Genomic DNA, 21,052 nt, shown 5'->3' with positions numbered 1-21,052 from the left:
TAGTGACACTGTGTGGTATAGTTCAATAACTACAACAACTGACTATATTTTGAATAACACTACTACACAATGGTTTAAGCGCAATGCAAAGCTTTATTGAAGGAAAATATAATGTTCTACAGCTTTCAAAGTTTACAAAATGTAGTGGAGTGTTCAACAGCCACCGCATCTTCTGATTGTTTTCCCATGGCAAATATCTGCATGAATCTGCAATTCCATGGTCAATGACCCACCTCAGAGCTATAGTTTCATTAAAAAACTTGTCAGTATTTTTAGATTATTCTCTTGACCGAAAGAAAAAGTAGAAATCTACATCATTGCATTCCCAATGCTCTGAACATCTCTTGAATTTACATATTGATGCTTTTGTTTTTCATACAGAACATCAAATCTAATCTAAATCTCAGCACCTGCAAATGTATTTACTGGCTTGTTTCATTACAAACATTAATTATTCTGTTTTTCCAGTCAAATAGTTACACAAAATGTTCAGTCTGCTCTGAAATAAGGATTCTGATGTATCTACATGCCTGTTGCACCCATCACTCTGACTATAAGAAATTAAATACTCAAAATGTTTATGATTATGCTCTGAATATGACTATGTGGTTGGTCATAATGTGGGTTTCATTACTTTGGTAGGAGTGGGGACTAAAACATGGAATATGTAGCCTATTTGGAGTAGCCTATAATGACAGGTGAGTGAGTGTATCAGAGTTCAAAATCAAGATATGTATGTGTAAGGAAGGAGAGCAGAAAATAAACATGGCAACCAAACAAGGTACATCAAGAAGAAATGTGAAGTGAGACAAAAAAAAACTAAGTAAAAAAGTTCAATAACAGGTATGAAAATAATCTTGAAACCAACTGAAGCCCTAAGCCACTCTGTAGTATGGTGGCTCTTTCACTCTTGATTTAGCTTAAAGTCCAGTATGAAGAATTTAGTGGCATAGTGGCAAGGCTGATTACAAAACCAAACACAAAAGCCCCATCTGCCAATGTTTTGGTTTGTCCATTTTGGGCTACACTAAAAACATGGCAACGCAACATGGTGGGCTCTGTGGAAGATGACCTATTCCCATATTAAAGGCTCATTCTCAACTAATAAAGCAGAGGATTGTGTAGCTACAGGTGATAAAATAGCAATGAAAACAAATACTACATTCCATTTTTGCTAATAGATCACCCTAAATGCTGCATACGGCACCTTTAAGTCATCTCAAAAAGTAATCAGATCTTCCTGTCACGCTTTCCAAAAAAGGAGAAAAATACATGGGCTGAAGAATTCAAAACAGAAAGAAAACAACAAGATTTTGCATAGCCGTGGTAAGTAGACATAAGAAATGCCAAACCACATGACAACTTGATGCAGGATATACAAAATCAAGATTATGGGAAACACTGTCCCCGATAATGACATCCACCCTACAGTGAAATATGAGGGGCACTGCCCTCGATATAAATCAGCTGGTAGGCAAAAACTACCTTCTTCTTCACATTATGGAAGGCACTGCTCCCGATAATGGTTCAGGTTTACAATCAGAAATATACATATCCCAAAAGGCATCTCACCAAAAACCGCCACTTCTATAGACCCCGTATTGGTTACTACACAAATAAAGAAAAAAGATAACTGAAGACCAAGATGTTATAAGAATAAATCTGAGCGAATCTGAAGTTGCAATAAGTGGCATGTTGGGTCTTCTAAGTGTCATGGCAGTTTTTGGTGTCGTGACTAATTGACATCATGTATAATTCCATAGCAGATGCTGCTTTGTCAGTTTGACAGTATAACTGTCATAATTATGGAAGGCACTGCTCCCGATAATTATATATAAGGTAAAAAAGACTATTTATAGTGAACCCTGTCACTGATAAATAAATTACTAAAAACATGATATATCAGTGTGTTGTATGTAGAGTCTACCCCATGGTGAATATAGAGATAATGGCCGAGCTATTAGATTTTATGACCCCATCACTTCCTGCAGTGTGCTTAAGATTTCAATGCCATCATAGAAACAAAAGCAGGAGCATTATTTTTTAATTAATTTAGAAGCCCTGCTATGTGTAACGCAAATATAGCTGAAAGATACAGCTTAACCTCTTCCTCATAGCACCATATAGCCACTATCAAAGTCAATCCAGGGATTCTGAGCACCAAAATGAAAAATATACTGTAACAACTCTTTTAAGGCCATGTTTAAATTGTAATAAAGCAATCAGGTGACCTTGTTGGTTTTCAATGAATACACATACCAAGGGCATATGTATGCTGGCACTATATTGTGTAAAATACTTAATTGTTCTTCTTGGCATTTCAGAAAATACTGCTGTGTATTAAACATTTAACGGCCGTCGTTTCTTTTTAGCACCAATGTATTCTTCAATTCAAGGACAATCCCAGCATGTCTGTAACACTGAGGGTCTATTTGAGATCTGTTGGATTAAAGGGGCTAGGACCTGAATATATAATAGACCTCTTTCACAAAAAACGTAATAAAGTAATCAGCTTGGTCTAGCCTTCTTGTCTGATTTTGGGTCTAAATATTGTTGTCCATGTCCCACACCTCCCCTGCCAGGGCGTTGGCGCAGCTCTGGATGGTCCAGGTGGCCAGGGCAAACTGGTTCTGCAGCAGGTCGATCTCGCCCTGGTCTGATTTACTCTTCAAGGCGTCCAGGTGCTCCGAAAGGGCCGTGAGCGTGTGCTGGCCCGAGCCAAGCAAGATATGGCGGAATGGGCTGTTTGTGGGAGAGACATATGGGGACAGGAGATTGGCCTCCACCTGTGGAAACAGAACAGAGGGGCCTTTCAATCACTCGTTCTCTCTAGAGATCTATGCTCCTCAAGGTTCCTCGCAGTTCTTGTGGTTCAAGCACTGCACATCACAGATTTATCGCAACCTTGACCTGGCATTGCAGGTAAATATTGTGACACTGACTGAGATGAATTGGGGGAGAGGGGCATGACATGAGCACTTTACCCGCATCAGACGGTCATTCAGCATGCGACAGTGCTCCGTGTCCTCAAGATCACTGTTTTCGATGGCTCTCTTGATACTGCGGGTGCCACGCCCATAGGAGCCCATGGCAGAGATGAGCCACTGTGGGGTGAAGTTGGCGGGGAGACGACCATTCTGGGACAGAGGGAAGAGGCCATGGAGAAGAGAACAATAAAACGACATGCTTAGTGTTACCAGCAAGCCCCTTCAACCCTTTTGGACCCTGGAAACTCAACTAACCTTGTCCTCCTGAAGGCTTTTTATACATAAAATTATAATTATTAATTGATTTGTAAACAATTGAAAGATGATCACATCAATAGTGTCAACATTTCCAACGACCTATGAAATGGATGAAATTATTCAGCCAGGCTCTTGTGTCTGGAATCCTCCACATGTGTACTGACCTGCAGCAGTGTGTTGACTCTGGTGTTGATCTGGATAACGTATCTACGAATGATCTGATCATATGTCTCAACACTCAACCTGAGCAAATGGTCGTGGACGAGCCTCAAGGCCATATGACCAGCCACCTGCCCCGCAGCCAGGGCCACCTGTCCCACGTTCCCATACGTGGCCGAGTTCAGGTTTTCTCTAGTGTCCTGCAGGGTACCGTAGTAAGGGTACCCTTTGACCTGGCATTGTGGACAAGGACAGGTGAGACAAAGAGCACAACAGCATTAATATGGAAAATACGGTGAAACCACAGACAACATTTGTACTGATGTACACCAGAAACAGTGATAGGCTCTGACTCACCTGGCCTCCATTGAACCGGAAGGAGATCGATGGAATACCGGAGAAGGTTGTGAATGGATAGGCAGGATCTGACATCTCCATAGACTCCAGCCTGTTGCAGCAACCAGCAACGTCAGAACACTACCCAAGGCACCAGTTAATAAATATGCCAAAATACTGATATTATTCTAGTCATACTCACACTGCTCCCTCCCATCTGGGCTCTCCCACTTGTGCGAATATTGTTTTTTTAGGGTCATGAACAGTGTTCACCTGTTGCGTAACAACAGCACAATTACAAAAGTACACTATCCATGTACGTCTAATTCAGGGCTATTAAAGTAACTCTGTGCTACAATACAAACATATTACGGTAATAATGTGTCATTCCTTTCTCACCTCCTTCATTGTGTCTAAAATTAGACCGTTCAACAAGGGGCTTGCACTTGCTTTAAATTTCTCAGTAGTGCCTGAAGGTATGAGAAGTGCAGCAGAAATACATGTGAAAACACACCTCTAGTGCCAGTCATTTAGCTAAGCAAAACGTCTCTAATGCACAACCACTCATGTAACTTTTCAGTTACCTGCTACGACTCCATCCAGACTGATGTAAGAGTAAGCCTTCATGTTCAGAGATGGCAAATAGCCCTAAAGAAACACAAAGATATTTCAGTCCCAGCGTTTCAATATTGACTTGAGCTGAACTCCCTTAGCGCTGGGGAATTTATTAGATGAGTGATGTATGTAAACAGTGTCAGATCTTACCTCCAACCACTCGGTGGCGCCAACACTACCATATTCACCAGCAGACCAGCTGGCAAAGACCAAACTTCTTCTGGGCATGAATCTGCCTGTGTGAGCGAAACAAAACTTCACTGAAACCAAAAAGGTGTGCAGAGAGTATATCTACCTATCTGGAAATGAAACCACACAGCAATCCATGTGGGCCATGCATTTATGGCCAAATGCTTCCTAAATGAAGGGAGATCTGTGAAGCTTTTACATTAAATCAGTAGTTCTTTTTTGAATCACACACTATTTTTCTATGCTTTCAAACATTCATGACTCCTGCAACAGTACAATCTGAACCCTTTAATGGCCACACCAACAAAAAAAGGTGGCTATGGCATGTGTGGTGCATTACTAGATTTTACTAGAGACATACTCAACAGTTGAGCAGACATTAGAGGACTTGGCGTATTATCAAAACAGTTGAGCAGATTAAAGGACTTGGCATATCATCAAAAGCAACACCCCTCTCATGGAGATCATGACCTGATATACACACAGCTGCCAATAAACAGATCTCAGCCACATCTTGATGGTTCCATTTGACATTCTAATAAAGGTTTTACCTTCTCTGACCATGTTGCTGGTGGCCTTGGCCAATTCCACCAACAAAGCAGTGCCCACGGTTGATTTGGCAAAGCCAGGGCCCCATGCATCCCTCTGAGCTCCTATCACAACGTAGCGGTCTACAAAACAAGAGGAGAAAGAGAAAGATGTCGAAACAAAGGTACGTTTTCTTTTGGATTAGCTAGGAGACACAATGTCCTTGTATGGTTCTGTGCTATACAGTGGCTTCAATTGAATGGCAGAAATACTGTACATTAGAAACAGATCTGGCAGAAGGGTACCTGGATCAGTGACACCCTTAATGACACCAAACACGTTGTGAACCCTTGTGTTCACCAGGGCATTGTTCACTTCCACAGATGCAACATCGCTGTCCTCTCCCAGTTTGTACAGCACTCCAGACAGCGCACCGTCACGCCAGCTGCGAGGAGCAGTCCGTCCCCCCATCTTCCTGAGGAGGGAAACAGAATTTGGTGAGAGGACACTCAACATAGTCTGTTACATGCAAACTATTCAGTTAGTGATAGAGTTCTAGGGTGGCAACACCAGTGGTGTCATCTTATTTTCATAGCACATTTAGAGAATATGTTTTTGACTGTTTGACGGACAATGTTAGTCTCAAGTTTTCCAATTATATTATAATGTTCAACTTGTATCCGGAAATCAACCGGCTAGGTCTGATGCATATCTGGTGTATTTCCTCTGCAAAATAAACCTGATCAGCTATCTTTAAAAATAGATGTTAAAATTATGACAATGTTTTCGACATCATGTTAGTAAAATAACTACAGTGTCCCAGTGTGGCCCAGTTTTCTGCTCACGATATAGTCTAGGTGATGCTTATTCTAGTCATCAATATACAATATACATATAATTACCCAACATAGGGATGGATAGGGTAATATTAGGGTAATAATTACATAATAATCACATATTTTGAGGTACACAGTGCTAACCCTGACTGTGAAATTGTCCATACAGTCAAACTATCCATCAACTACTGATCCGGTTATATTATCACGAGAGGTGATGATGAAAAGATGAAAAGTTACTTCTTAACTTCACTCTGAACCTTTCATACGTACATGGCCTTCATCTAGATAAAAAACTACTGATATATGATTTCAGAAACAAACTGGAAATGGCTGGAAATACCCCATAATAGTTTTGGCCATCGATGCAGTGATGGTCTGGGCTAGAATGTTGGGCAGGCCAGACGAGCGTGCAGGGGGGAACTGAGTGTGGTTGAATGAGGGGAAGCCTGGTGTGTAGGGATCTCCTGTACCAAGATGCACCTAAGGAATAAGAACAACAAAACCTTAGATAACTCAAGCATTAGGGCATGACTGGATAATGAAAATGGCTATTAATTTGCTCAATTAGACTGGAATTTTAAAGAGGATGGTCTTATTTAAAAAGGTACTGATTTTGAAAGTCTACTAACTGACTTGGAATAGATTGTGTAGTGCCTAGTTACTTATTATACTGTTTGAAAGGAAAGTGGGCTAATAAATGTCCATCAAGTACCAAAACTAGGGCAATTTGTCTTCTGACTTACTCTGAATTTTCACAACCTTTAAATGGCATGTCATGGGCCTATGCTTAATCTGTCTTGAGATTTAGCAACTGACGGCTATTTGGGTTAAGCTACGTTGTTGTGAAAGTAAGTACCAGCACTTACATGGCCAAACAGATGAGTTCCTTCACCAATGGTATAATCTGCTGGATCAGGGTAGATCAGGACAGCACTTGCATTCATGTTTGCAGCATTAGCCACCTATGTAAATAGGTGCAATACCAAAGTCAGCAACACATACTAGGTCTAAACTTAATTAGTAAGTAAGTCTTTATTTATATAGTGCTTTTTCTATGCATAGAGTGCAACCCAGAGCGCTTCACACACAGACATCCACAAGACAAACAATTAACAAATCATTTTAAAAAGTGAAAACAGACAAAAAACAAGATGTCGGACGGAGCGCCGTGATTCACCAGCGTACCAATAAGGAACATTAAGACTAATAAATGAACGAAACAGAAAGTTAAAAATAAAAACACCTGTGTTAGTCCAATAAGTGAAATTTAACCAACTAAAACAATGATTGCCTAAAACAGTGCATAACGTATCTTTGAACAGACCAATTACATTCTACACTTACCTTTTCAGCGAAACTTATATATCCAGCTCTGACCAGGACTATCCTTCCACTCACACCAACGCCACTATCTTCCAGGTCATCAAAGTCTTCCACCCGTCCATAGTAAGCATACAAAACACTACCCTAAAAATCCAGATCACACGACACATTTGGACCAATTACTTATGTGGGGTACAAAGAACACCTTAACTCTTAATTACAACTATGAGAGGCAGTGTTCTTGGCATACTATGTCATACTAGTCTTGTTGATGTGGCGCAAAAGTCTTTCTAACATTTCTTTCATAATTTAACAGTAAATGACTTCCCATGACTGTAAGCTGTAATAAATGATAAACCTGGCCTATCGCCTGTTCTGAAGACTAAAACTAAACCTATTCTCGGGGAGAGCAGTCCTTCTGGTAAACTAAAACTGCCTCTCCCTTGGCAACATGGTGTGTATACAGTAATTTCCTGCCTATTACCCAACAGGGCTGGATTACACATGGGGATTTACATCATTCTTCTTTATGATTAATATATAATATATATAATATATAAAGCACTCTGATTCTGATCCATTGGGCTATTAGTCACCGGTAATACACAGGTGTGGTAAATACTTATTTCTTTATCATTACTAAGTCCATAAATCACGTACGGTTATACACGGTGTGGCTAATACACAGGGAAATGTGTGTACAGAATACCATATAGAGTACACACGCTATACTTTAGACTAGCATAAGGAAGGGTGGTAGGAATTTCTCACCTGCGCAGACCCGCTGGCACTGTAGGCCAGGTAACCTTGTACAGGACCCAAGTTCTGGCCACGGAACGTGACACTGTTGGAACCAGATGGAACCTGCAGCGTCACATAGTGCTCATCAGCCCAGAACTTCATGTTGTTGTCCTTGAACCTCTGCATTACTTTGTTGGCCAGTGCCTCGTCACCAGGAGACCCAGCGCTGTGTTCATTACTGGCAAACTCCCTGATGCCAAATGGAGAGAATAAGGAGGAGTGAAATGAAATGACTTAGGCAGTGTGCACAGAGGCAGAGGAGTGGGGACGAGGAAAAGGAGTACCGGTATAAGGACAACAAAGAAAGAGCGAGTAATTCAGTATCCAGTAATTCACCAAAAGTGATGTTGTGAAATGATTCATACCAGTATACATATATCCCTATTTCTTTGGGTATTAACGATATTAACGTTTTGCAACAAACTAATATGATAGCCAAATAATAATCAAATGATTTAATTCCTGCTACATGTCCTAAGTTAGCACTGTATTAATGTGAATGGCCTATTGAAACCCACTGTTAGAATAAATAAATAAATAAATAAGTAGACAGATAGATAGATAGAGATAGGCTTATATCAAATTAAGAGCATACTTGCCTCAGACTGGCCTCTATCTGGCTAATTGTCAGCTTGTCTCCAAGCAGTTTTTTAACATCGCCCCAATCGAGTTGTTTAGGTGCATATCCAGTCTGACTTAATTCTTCATCATCAGCCACACGTGGAGCTACCGCCTGATCATCAGTCTGACAAGTTGGTGAGGCCTTATCCTGCTTCCGATGAACAAGGTATCCAATAAGATATCCTACAAATAAGTATGGGAATGGTTAGAGAGAAACAAGGGTAAGAGAACAAAACAAACACAAAAAGGGCAACGGACAGACAGAACAACAATGGCAAACACCAGCACGAAAAATCTGAATTCACAGAATCATTTGAATGTGTCTTCAAACAGAGAACATTCAAACTGCTCTTTTTATATAAAAATCAGAAGCTTAATTCCACACTCACACTTGGCCTCACTGCTTGCTTTGGAGTATACAGACACACCTACCAATGATAAAGAGGAGTAGAGTGGCTGCGATCAGAAAGCAGATGTTTTTGGGGGTGCGTGAAGGCTTTCGTCTGTAGGGCGACTCTCTCTGGTGGTTGAGGTGCTCCCCCACCCCGTTGGTTCCCACTTCCTCTTCCACCTCTGGGGAGAGTTTCATCTCCACCTGGCTGTCTCCACCCTCCATGTTTTGGGTAAGGCTGAAACGCGTGTAAGAACGTGGCTCCCCGTTGAACTGTGGTTTGGGCATTTGAAGAGAGGTCAATGTTGCAGAAAAGAAAGAACAGAACTACATGCATGCAGGCCACTGCAAAATCTTCATATGATAAGTAATATCATGGGAGAAGTAATGACATTTTTTTGCCATCCACTAAGTCACTCATTATTCAGGACATCTACATAAAGGTTATGTTTTCAGGCGATTCAGACAAGGTGGAGACATTCTGAAGCAGGCAGAGGTGTTACAGCTACGTTGCTCCATAGACTATCAGATGGGGCGTTGCTCTGCCTATGTACAATCTTTAGTGTCATTGCCCAGTTGTACACAACATGAGTCTTTATAGGCCTAATGATAATAAAACAAATAACTATTATTTTACTCTTATTTATTTATTTATTATTTTTTGCTTTTCTAGTAACATTAACTAGCTTGATCAATTCGACTTATCTGATCCTACTACATAAAATATATCAGAAACAAATTCAAGATTTCCTATATGAATTAACAAAGTTTGAGTGGTATGACTTACTGTTGCTGTTCTTTCTGCTTGACTTTTTCCCTGTGTTGTCAACTCTAGAAAGTAACGTTCTGTCGCTCTAGCTATCAACTTGTTATCTGGCCACATTCATACGTCTGAGCATTAATACCCCCCCCCCCCAACCCCATCTATCTATAAATTGCAGGAACGTCTGTCTGTGTGTCAGTGTATGTGTGTGTCAGTGTGTGTGTTTGCCGCATGTCTGTCGAATCGTTGGCCCGATTGATTTGAAACTTGGCAGGTGTCTGGCTACTGGCACGAGTAAGTGCAGTGCCAAGTTTGACGTTGTTTGGATAAGAAATGCAAAAGATATCGGTAAATATATCAGTAAAATAGGCACACATTGGCTTTCGCCACTCTACTGTAGCCACTCCCCCATCTGCGTGTTTGTGTGTTAACTGCATATCTGTCGAACCATTTGTGTCTGACGTCAACAATAAAGATTACCTGTATGCAGTTTGCTTGCATAAAATGATGCAGATTTTGCAACAACACGATAACAAACACGGGTATGCAGTGGCTATTTAAAATTATGTGCAATAAACTGATACTTCGAATAGCCCAGGTTACTTTGGACTTGAGACTTTGAATAAACAAACAACAATCCCGACTGCAAGATCCTAAATTGAAACAAGATATAGGCTAATGGTCCCGAATTTATCGACGTTTCAGAATGCCACAGAGCTAGACAACGAGTGGCAGACAGAGTGACATGTCACTTACCAAAGACTGTTTTTGAGTCACGTTGCAAATCTCATATGATGATGCATTTTTCTACAAAATGGTTTGGATTCTATTGCAATAAGCTATTCAATAGGCTAAACATATAGTCTTACATAAAGCTTTAGGCAATGTCCTTTCAATCAGCTACAGACAACGAGTGACAGACAGATGACAGCATGTCATTTATACTGTAGGCTAATTGTTGAGTCACGACATTGCAAATTTCATATGATGATGCATCATTCCACAAAATGGTTTGTCTTCTCTATCAGGGAGTTATTCAATAAACTTAACAATAAACATATAGCCTTAAAGCTGCAGTTGGCAAGTCTGACAGATTGAGGGGACCAGAATTTTGAATGTTTACAACTCTCATGCCCCTCCCCCACTACCACCGAGCACCCTCTCATCGAGTTTGTGCTCGTCAGTGCGCACCAGACTAGACTGTGATTGACAGTCAGATCTCACACAGCCCTGCTCTGATTGGACCAGAAGAACCGGGAGCTGTGGATTTTTGCAAAACAAATAACAGGCTCTAGGTGGAGGTAGGAGTGCGGGGTTTTTTCTAAAACTGGGTGATTTATGTTGTTCTGTCGGAGCATAGTGTCGGTTTCAGTGAATATGATCAAAAAAATCTTGCCAACTGCAGCTTTAACTCAAAACAGCTGTTAGGCTTGTCATTTTGATCTGTAAAAATGTCACATGCAGCCATGCCTAAATTCTGTTTACTGCACATTAAAGCAACACCAAAGAACTTTCCCTCTGTCGCACGCACGCAATTTGTTTATCCAGCACCGGCTTTGCAAATAATGATGTGCACAGACAAGGTAGAATATGTTGCATGATTTATGAAAGTACGTATGGAGCTAAATTTGTCTCAATAATATTTGTATATGCACAGAGGGGGATCCACAAATATTTCTTGATTTGCATGTGTGTTTTGACATCTACAAATAAAAAAAAATCATATTTGTAACTCGTATATTGATTTTTACAAATATAGATGTGCATTTGTAAATAAAATGCCATTTGTAAAACCGAAAACTTCATTTGTGAAATGTGATTTTGCATTTGTGAATCACCAGCACACACAGTTTTCGTTTTCGCATTTGTGGATCAGCATTTGTGGATCACGTATTTTTGAGACAACCCTTTGCGGCAGAGAAGCCACCCAGATCCACAAGTAGCCTGCTGACACTTTCTAATCCAGTAGATGGCAGTGTTGTTCTATGGGACTCATAACCAAAGATTCTTTGCTCATAACACACAGAGCTAGCGAACCTTGTTCTTAAATCTAACAAGTTAAGTATAAGTATAAGTATATATACTTTTTTGATCCCGTGAGGGAAATTTGGTCTCTGCATTTAACCCAATCGGTGAGTTAGTGAAACAGCACACAGTGAACACACAGTGAGGTGAAGCACACACTAATCCCGGCGCAGTGAGCTGCCTGCTAAAACGGCGGCGCTCGGGGAGCAGTGAGGGGTTAGGTGCCTTGCTCAAGGGCACTTCAGCCGCGGCCCACTGGTCGGGGCTCGAACCGGCAACCCTCCGGTTACAAGTCCAGAGTGCTAACCAGTGGGCCCCAAGTAATGCCTTTTACAACAAGCTTTTTGATGGAAAAGTGGTGTTTAATTTCCATATTTTTTGTTTAATAAACGCATAAAACCGTCAGTTTGCAAGCGAAATCAAGAATTACGATCTTTGAGTTTGTTTATAGTTACCTAGCAACCTTTCACACTGTCAGTTCTTGCAGTTCATTACCGAGTAAAAAAAAAAGCTGGCAACGTTAAAACAGCTGTTCAGGTGGGCTCATAGAATTGGAACTGTATATAAAATGTTGCGCTGAGCCTGGATTTGAACCAACAATCCTTGGGGTCAGAGCTCACTTCTCTAACCACTGTGCTACCACATTTCTTGTAGGCTTAATTACAAACTGACGGTTTTATGCGTCTTTTTTTTACTCGGTAATGAACTGCAAGAACTGACCGTGTAAAGGGGCAATTGATCTTTTTCCAAGTTTGCACTGAATAAGGAGAGGTAAATAGGCCTATTATTTAGACAGAAGTAGCTATTGCACTGGTAAATAGATCACATCTATATTTCATATTCTAGATCACATATATATATATGTCACTTGTGGGCAGCCGTGGCCCACTGGTTAGCATTCTGGACTTGTAACCGGAGGGTTGCCGGTTCGAGCCCCGACTAGTGTTAATTTTGTCACCTATTTTTAATTTAGTCTTAGTTTTAGTCTTTTGACGAAATGTCCTTTTTAGTCTTTGTCATATTTAGTCATTCAAATATCATTTTTGTTAGTCAAGTTCTAGTCGACTAAAAGTCTCGTCATTTTAGTCTAGTTTTAGTCAAAAGAAAACTAAAGGTATCTTAGTCTTAGTCAGTTTTAGTCAACACATTTTAGTCTTTTTTAATAACAAATTATTTCTGATTACCATTTGAGTCAAATAGTGTTTCACACATCTCAATTTTCCAACAATATTGTGTGTCCACAGGGCTACTTGTCTGTTATAATTACTCATTCTGATTTTTTGTCAGTCAGTATGTTTACATGCACAGGTAAGTCGAGCTACAGTTATAGCTCGGCTGGGATTTGACGATAGACAGTAAAAGATTTGACTGGACCACTGTCATATTCGTAGACCAGTGTTTCTCAAAGTCTGGTCCGGGAATCACTGGTGGTCCGCAAGCTATCCCAAGTGGTCCGCGAGCAGACGTGGTAAAATATAATATAGATGAGTTGTTAGCAATATTGAACCAACTTTAAAACAGTAAAAACAGTTCTGCAACACTGTCTATGTAAGATATGCCAGTTTAAATCATACAGTATGAATCCACACAATAAGCAAAGACAATAAGCAAGGTGGTTCAGTGAGTAGGCCTATAGTGTAGACTAATTATAGGCTACTGTTGAAGTAGGTCTAATCTTTTTTTTTTTTAGCTAGGGTTAGTTAAGTGGTCCTGAAACTGAAAAAGTTTGAGAAACACTGTGGTAGACCAAAGTATTAATGTTTTACTCCGCCTCGCTAGATGGCGATGCGCCCAAACACAACACATTCCCCAAACAGACTCTCCATCTTAGCCATAGCTAACTTGCTAGCGAACTTTCCATATTAGCTTACTTGCTAGCAAACTTTGCATCATCAGTCTAACTAGTTAAATAGTTGACATTACATGATGAATATTTTCGTATGGACATTCTGGGGGATGTTAATTTGTATGAGAGAAGCTTCAACTTCTGTGTATGTAGCATTGTGGCATAAAGCTTAGGTAGTTAGCTTGCTAACTCTGGCAGAAATCTCCAGTGTTCTTGTTCCATGTAGTTTCGTGTTGCAGCCACAGGGTTGCAGCAACAGCATGTAGACTAGCCTACAGGAAAGCTGTTGCGTATGAACTCATTCGGAATATTTTGAAAACGTAACAGCTAGATATTCTGTCTTCTCATTTTGTAGACGAAAATAAAGAGAGATTTTATCTTAGTTTTTATTTCATGCAAAACATTTTAGTCTCGTCTTTTTTCGTCAACAATAATGCATCTTAAGATAGTCTTAGTCAGTGTTTCAGGACATTACTGCCGTCTCGTCATCGTCTCGTCTTAGTCATGAAAAAAAAGGTCGTTGACGAACATATTTCCTCTCGTCTCGTCTGACGAAATTAACACTAGCCCCGACCAGTGGGCCACGGCTTAAGTGCCCTTGAGCAAGGCACCTAACCCCTCACTGCTCCCCGAGCGCCGCTGTGGTTGCAAGAGTATACTCTTTTGATCCCGTGAGGGAAATTTGGTCTCTGCATTTAACCCAATCCGTGAATTAGTGAAACACAGCACACAGTGAGGTGAGGCACACACTAATCCCGGCGCAGTGAGCTGCCTGCAACCACAGCGGCGCTCATAAATTCCCATTGAGAGACTGTATAGCCTACTGATAAGCTAGCTAGCAGGCAAACTAACTTAGCTAACGTTATATTATCACCATTTTTTCTTTTTTCTACCTGTATAAGTTAACCCTTTGTTCACGGCCTGCTTAAACACAGCGCATAGGCTAAGATAGGCTATCAATCACTAATAAGGTTGAGATTTCACTCAAGCGTCTGATGTTCACAACTCTGTTCTAGAATCTTTGGTTTTAACACTTAAAGCCTCGGTTGCTAGGTAACTATAAACAAACTCAAAGATCGTAATTCTTGATTTTGCTTGCAAACTGACAGTTTTATGCGTTTACTAAACAAAGATTATGGAAATTAAACACCACTTTTCCATCAAAAAGCTTGTTGTAAAAGGCATAACTTGTTAGATTTAAGAACTAGGTTCGCTAGCTCTGTGTGTTATGAGCAAAGAATCTTTGGTTATGAGTCCCATAGAACAACACTGCCATCTACTGGATTAGAAAGTGTCAGCAGGCTACTTGTGGATCTGGGTGGCTTCTCTGCCGCAAAGTTTGTCTCAAAAATACGTGATCCACAAATGCTGATCCACAAATGCGAAAACGAAAACTGTGTGTGCCGGTGATCCACAAATGCAAAATTAGATTTCACAAAGGCAATTTTCAGTTTTACAAATGCCATTTCATTTACAAATACACATCTACAATTGTGAAAACCAATTTGATTATTTGATTACAAATATGATTTTTTTATTTGTGGATATCAAAACACGAATGCAAGTCAAGAAATATTTGTGGATGTCGCCATCTACTGGATTGTGATTTCTGTGTGCCGGTGAATTAAAGTAGGCCTATTTACGTGTGGATTTGTGTGACTTTCATGTGAAGAACGTCTCAAAAACACGTAACTTTGGAAAGCGAAGAATGCGTGTGCTGGTGATCCACAAATGCAGAATCACATTTCACAAATGAAATTTTCGGTTTTACAAATGGCATTTTATTTACAAATGCACATCTATATTTGTAAAAATCAATATACGAGTTACAAATATGATTTTTTTTATTTGTAGATATCAAAACACACATGCAAATCAAGAAATATTTGTGGATCCCCCTCTGCACATATACAAATATTATTGAGACAAATTTAGCTCCATAAGTACGATGTATTGCAACATCAGATGCAAGTCAAATTTGTAGTTTCTTATGTCTCATTCCATCGAACTACAGATCCGCTACCCGATCTGACAAACTTACATAGTGCGGTTATAGCTGACAGAGGGCCGGAAAGCGAATGCAGAAGTGCCGTTCACCCTGTTACAAGTTGATGAACCACTGAAATGATTTTTGAAACATTATTTTAAGGTACAAAAAACTCTTTGGTGTTGCTTTAATTATAGGCTATATATTATAATATTCAGTATTCATTATTGAATGCTTAGCTCGAATTATGTTTTTCCCTATCATCCTATTTCTAAAGCAGTAAAGCAGGCATACCTGTGGGCATGTAATTGGGCTACGGGTTTTCTACAGGAATGGCGTGTTTGAACGGGCACTGCACTAGTCAAATGTAATTATCAAAGAGCCACCAGAAGTCATCATTTAATTGGTACGTTTTCAAAATGTGTGTGGTGGTGGTGGTGGTGGTGGTGGGGGGTGGGGGGGGTACGTATGCCCCTGGTCCCCTCCAACTTAACAGGGTTAACAGCATAGATATTAGAAAGCTAGATACCGCATTGTCCGTCAAGTTCTATTAGGTGGCTGCGTAAACGTGGCCACCATAATGCTGGGGGCAAGATCTTTATTGTCTATGGGCAACACTTGCCGGCAATCAGAGACACCTGTCTGAACAGATACATTCTGGAGCCCAATGTGGTATCTAGCTTTCTAATATCTATGGTTAACAGCACCGCTGCTTTAAAAATCTAAAAGACTGTAATATGTCTGTAATATCAAGACTTCTGCACAAACTTTACTTTAACAAGTAAACAGTCCAAATGGTCTAACAAGTCAACAGTTTAGAGGTAGCATTGCACTTACTAACAGTGAGGGCCACTGAACACTGGAGGGCCAGGGAAGTTCTGATACAAAAGTCTACATGTAAAGACGGAAAAATAAACCTGATGCTAAAACTCACTATTTTAGATATCGTTGTCCTGGCTTGGTCCATTATTTCGGCTCCCCAGATGTCAGTGAAGAATGTGAAACTTGAGTCTTCTCAGCAATTTGCTGACAGACTTAGCTGACGGAAATAAATAAATATAAATGGCTATTATTATTATTATTATTATTAATTGCGGTGATAATCATTCATAATAATAATAATAATAATAATAATAAACAAATAATTGTTATGTACCAATACACCATATAATGCACAATGTTCAACTTTTTAAGGTAGAATTACAGAATGTTGACACAATCAAATGTAAGTAATTCTAGTTAACTGTTAAACAAGTAACACAAACACAACTTTAAAAAAAGTGGTATGTAATACTAAATTAAAGTCATTTATTGATGACTATGAGAATAGGAAAGGATGAAGGAATCAGCAAAGTTAAATGAGTATTAAAAAAAACAACTGAACACAGAGGCATTATTAAGACACTGCCCACACGCTAAAAGAAGCAGGAAAATATCTGCACTAAGTCTCTACCTGGAATACAGCGTGTTTATTTAATGGTAAGCTGATATGTATTTGGATCTGAAACTTACCTTAGTGTTGATTTCACCTCTTCTCCACAGGAATCTACTGTAAGAGAAACAAAGAGAGCTGGCTTATTAAACATGCTATGTTCAGCGGGATCCCATTCACAGTCCATAACCTTGAGCTGCCTCCACCCCTTGTGAAAACAGTGAAGTAGCTCACACTAGTGAGAGCACTAGTGTCCTGAGATTGCTTCACATTTCCTTCAAACTATTCTGACTTTCCATTTTCAAGCTTAACAGGCACAACTGGCATGCAAATGTCTTGACACATGTTAGGTCGACAGTTTCTGTTCTACCGCAAAACTGTCTATTTTGGAATAAGACTATGAACTGTAACTGACACACCACATTAGTACAACACAACATAACTGTAAAAAGCTAATCTACCAGCTATGGCATGTCAGTTATCAGTATATTTAAAAGACCAACAAACTCAATAAAAAATTCAACACAATAACAGTAATAATACAGTATCTCATAAGATATGCAGTTTCATAATCTATGGGCATGTTTCTACCTTCTGTTTTTACTGGCATTCATAACGAACACCTGCACAGCACCTGGCAAATCTAACTGAAAATAGCTCAAACAAACTTGATGTCTTCATAACTGCTTCCTGCAACAGTCCAGTACAATTGGTTACTATGGCTGCTGTGGATGGCCCTAAAAGGTGCTCTCACAATGACCCTGCAGTCAACCCGCCTCTAGTCCAATTGGCACAGAGATGAGGGCATACCAGAGAGAGCACGATGGCGTGACAATGAAGGACTGGTTCTGGCTTTCACGTAGGTCTTTGCCAGCAGCAGTCCACCTTTACTATCTATGGACTACACCTCCTTTTTATTTTGAGGCTACAACTGTAATGAAAAAAGAACTGAGAGGATGCACACCCAAATAGAGGTAGTGGTTACGATGATGTCATAAATTAATGATCTTGATAAACACTGTCTGACAAAACATCAGTCAACAAATAGGTTAAAGAGAAAGGAGTGTGTGAAAGCACTTTGAGCTGCATTCTGTGTATGAAAGGTGCTATACAAATAAAGCTTATTATTAAGTTCAAGGTTTAACAACTATAAACACTAATCATCTGTGTTATACTGGGCCTACATAAAAACTGATGAATACCTAGATTTCACAAAACAAAGGCAACCCCACGCCCCATAATCAGCTTTTGTCATTTTCAGACATAGTGAGTGGAGATGTAAATCTGAAGAAAAAAACAGGGACTCAGAATAAAAAATTAAAAAAAGTTAAGGAGACCAAATTCAAGACCACCAGCACTCAAGGCGTAAAAGTAAGGATTATTTGAAACTCTGGAAGCTGTTACATATTATTATTACAGTGCCTGAGCCCTAGAAGAACTGATCATCTTAATAGCAGTCCCACAATGCAAGAGTGGGCACTCTCAACCAATTAGCAGTCCATTGCTGCAACTGGATCTCATTCAAATAATGTTCTGACTTTCCCTGACAAGTGTGAGTGAGAGATAGCTAGGGTGTATCTGGGTTCACACCCTGGCTACCAGGAAACGTAATGTAACCAGAACAAACTGCAGCTCGCATCACCAGCCAGGAAAATGAAGCTTGTACGGAGGGAACACGAGAGCGGCTTTGTTGCGATTGTTTTACTTCAAATAGCTGGTAGGAAGCCCTCCCTCCACACTCGAATTGAGAGGGAAAATCTGTGCACATGTATAGCTACCATCACTGTGGGAACAAGGACAGCACCCCTGCCGCCCCCCACAACTAACCAAAATGTACATGCCAACATTTTATCACTCAAGGCTATGGCAACACACAGGCTCCTGAATTCTGTGGGAGATGCTCTCCTATCAGCCAGTCACTACTTCTTTTGTCAACCCTTGTATCACACAGCCGACCTAATCAGTTCTAAGCATGACAGATAATATATTTTGTCAACAAAAAGTGGACACTCTGACATCCAAGGCACAATGGTTTCCTCTTGGGCATGTCATATTAACAGTTCACTCATTTTCAGAACTGTTTTCCACCATGTTCTTTTTTGTCTCAATTCCAAAGGGTTGTTATTAAGAGAGATTTTCTTTTCACAAGACACCATTAGCTTCCGAGATGTTTTCAGCACCTCAGTCAATTCCACCATAACAGAGCTACCAGAGACAAGGGGATTCGGCTATCTTGCTGTTTATAGCAAGTAAGGTTTGTGCTACTATATGTAACAACTATTTTAGGGTATCCCAAGCCTTACATCTCTGAAGAGAATGGTTGACTGATGGAAATGATAGTAATGTCAGTCTCAACAAGTGGCTGTGCACTTGGGAGTCTTTTCAACTATTCTTGTGAATGTAGGTATGTAGCCCAAAGATAAATTCAGGTTTAGTAGGCCTATTCACTTTTTTAAACAACTTAAAGGTCAATGGCTTTATATACCAATTCACATAGAGGTTATGGTTAATGAGTTCAATGGGTCATTAAAATGTCCAGGGCACATTTAAAATGTAAATTTAACCAGGCAAATGCATATTGTATAGCATTTAGCATAGCCTATGCTGTATAGTTAAAAGCTAAACCTCTACAGCCTGGTAATAGCCTAACTATATTCTCTGTAATATTGGAGCAAACCCTTAATCCTGGAGGGGGGATAAGAGATCTAAAGCCCTATATTATCATGTGACAGTCACATTGGATTTTAGAACTGCAGTTACTCCAGACACACACACACACACACACACAGAGAGAGAGAGAGAACGCTGTTCCCAGACAACTTCTAAAAAATCGAGTATTTAGACCGAACAATATAATACTATATTTTTACACGCTTATAATATAACACCTCTGTATAACATTTTCATTATCATGTTTGATTAGTATATCTATAGGCAATATCAAAAATGACTAACACATATAAGTGTCAAAATACCTGAAGGAAAACAAAAGAAATGGCTTGAAGCTTGTCAGATCCATCTGTTGCAAAACCTACGCGGCCAATTTCATTCAGTGATTGGACAACCTTTCCTATCAAGCCACTGCTCATCGAATAGGACATAATCAGACACCAAAGTCGGCAAAATCACACAAGTTCCCCTACGACTAATGTTAACCGAATAGCTCGTGCCACTATATAGGCACAGACGGCTTTGACAGTCAGTAGCATGCACATGGAAGTGTAAGAACTAAGGACTAAAGGCTTGTGGTTGTCTTCATATGGCTCCCTGTAAATTGTGCAGCATGGGATACAATGTAGCCTCTTATGTCAAGGTCAACAAGTGCGTTACTCGACAAAAGTGTATTTCAAGGCCATGCCACTATTCAGTGGGGAAAGAAATACGATAGCAATATACTGACATTTGAATGCAGTGTATCCGACACTACCAGCAAGCCTGCACTAGTATACCCAAACAAAACGACAATCGTTTAACTTAAAATTGTTCCTAAATATTAATGTGCTTTTTAAATTAGTCTACCCTACTACTGTGCTAACTATATTATTATCAACCATGCAAACTATCCAATAGCACATTTTACACCTGTCTTTGGTTGCAAAATATCACCTTGACATTCATAACCAAAGACTTTAAACGTTTGACGACCCTACATGTCTTACCAACGTCCACGTTCTTAGCCTACCTCAAAAAGCTGCCCAGGGCGCTGTGCGCTAGTTGTTTGCACTCTGTCGACCTGCATGCGCTCGCCGGTAACTTTGACTTCGACACCCCTCGAGACCTCGAGAAAGATTGAACCTTACGTCACTAAACACCGTCACTTCCGTAACTAAGTATGGAGGTCTTGGAAATGCGAGGGTCGACATAAAGTCTGTCTGAAGGTGAGAGATAGAGAAATAGCCATGCTGGCATCTTCTCCATCTTTAAACTGGCAAAATACAAAATAGAGCTATAC

General features: G+C 40.0%; 1 protein-coding gene across 2 annotated transcripts; it reads right to left on the bottom strand.

Annotated features, from left to right (window-relative positions):
• Window positions 1–73: 73 nt before the first annotated feature.
• On the bottom strand, window positions 74–20,850 carry tfr1a (transferrin receptor 1a). Of its 2 annotated transcripts, XM_076295159.1 has the most exons (19): window positions 20,783–20,850; window positions 17,181–17,217; window positions 16,603–16,707; window positions 9,089–9,320; window positions 8,631–8,839; window positions 8,006–8,221; window positions 7,256–7,378; window positions 6,778–6,873; window positions 6,252–6,391; window positions 5,378–5,547; window positions 5,096–5,215; window positions 4,506–4,591; window positions 4,325–4,388; window positions 4,140–4,210; window positions 3,943–4,013; window positions 3,762–3,852; window positions 3,410–3,637; window positions 2,985–3,137; window positions 74–2,786 (listed from the first exon to the last, which is right to left on the bottom strand). In XM_076295159.1, exons 3-19 carry the CDS (start codon window positions 16,633–16,635, stop codon window positions 2,544–2,546), a joined length of 2,346 nt encoding a protein of 781 aa, XP_076151274.1. In that variant the 5' UTR covers window positions 16,636–16,707; window positions 17,181–17,217; window positions 20,783–20,850; the 3' UTR covers window positions 74–2,543. The 2 variants fall into 2 exon arrangements, with proteins under 2 accessions (XP_076151274.1, XP_076151275.1); XM_076295160.1 differs by lacking the exons at window positions 16,603–16,707; window positions 17,181–17,217; window positions 20,783–20,850 and adding an exon at window positions 9,835–9,919.
• Window positions 20,851–21,052: the final 202 nt, after the last annotated feature.

Source organism: Alosa pseudoharengus, unplaced genomic scaffold (genome assembly GCF_046254945.1).
Source record: "Alosa pseudoharengus isolate Yale_2024_CS ecotype anadromous, Long Island Sound unplaced genomic scaffold, YU_APseudo_1.1 YU_APseudo_1.1_scf_2, whole genome shotgun sequence".
Taxonomy (NCBI): Eukaryota; Metazoa; Chordata; class Actinopteri; order Clupeiformes; family Clupeidae; genus Alosa; species Alosa pseudoharengus.
Note: the sequence above shows the minus strand (reverse complement) of the source record. Positions and strands in the feature narration are given on the sequence as shown.

Excerpts from the sequence above, each read along its gene's own strand:
- tfr1a (XM_076295159.1), bottom strand. The coding sequence starts at position 16,635 with ATGGACCAAGCCAGGACAACGATATCTAAAATA. Across the intron at positions 7,379-8,005 it reads GTGCCAGCGGGTCTGCGCAG|GGTAGTGTTTTGTATGCTTA; the intron begins GTGAGAAATTCC and ends CTGGATTTTTAG. Across the intron at positions 2,787-2,984 it reads TGAATGACCGTCTGATGCGG|GTGGAGGCCAATCTCCTGTC; the intron begins GTAAAGTGCTCA and ends CTGTTTCCACAG.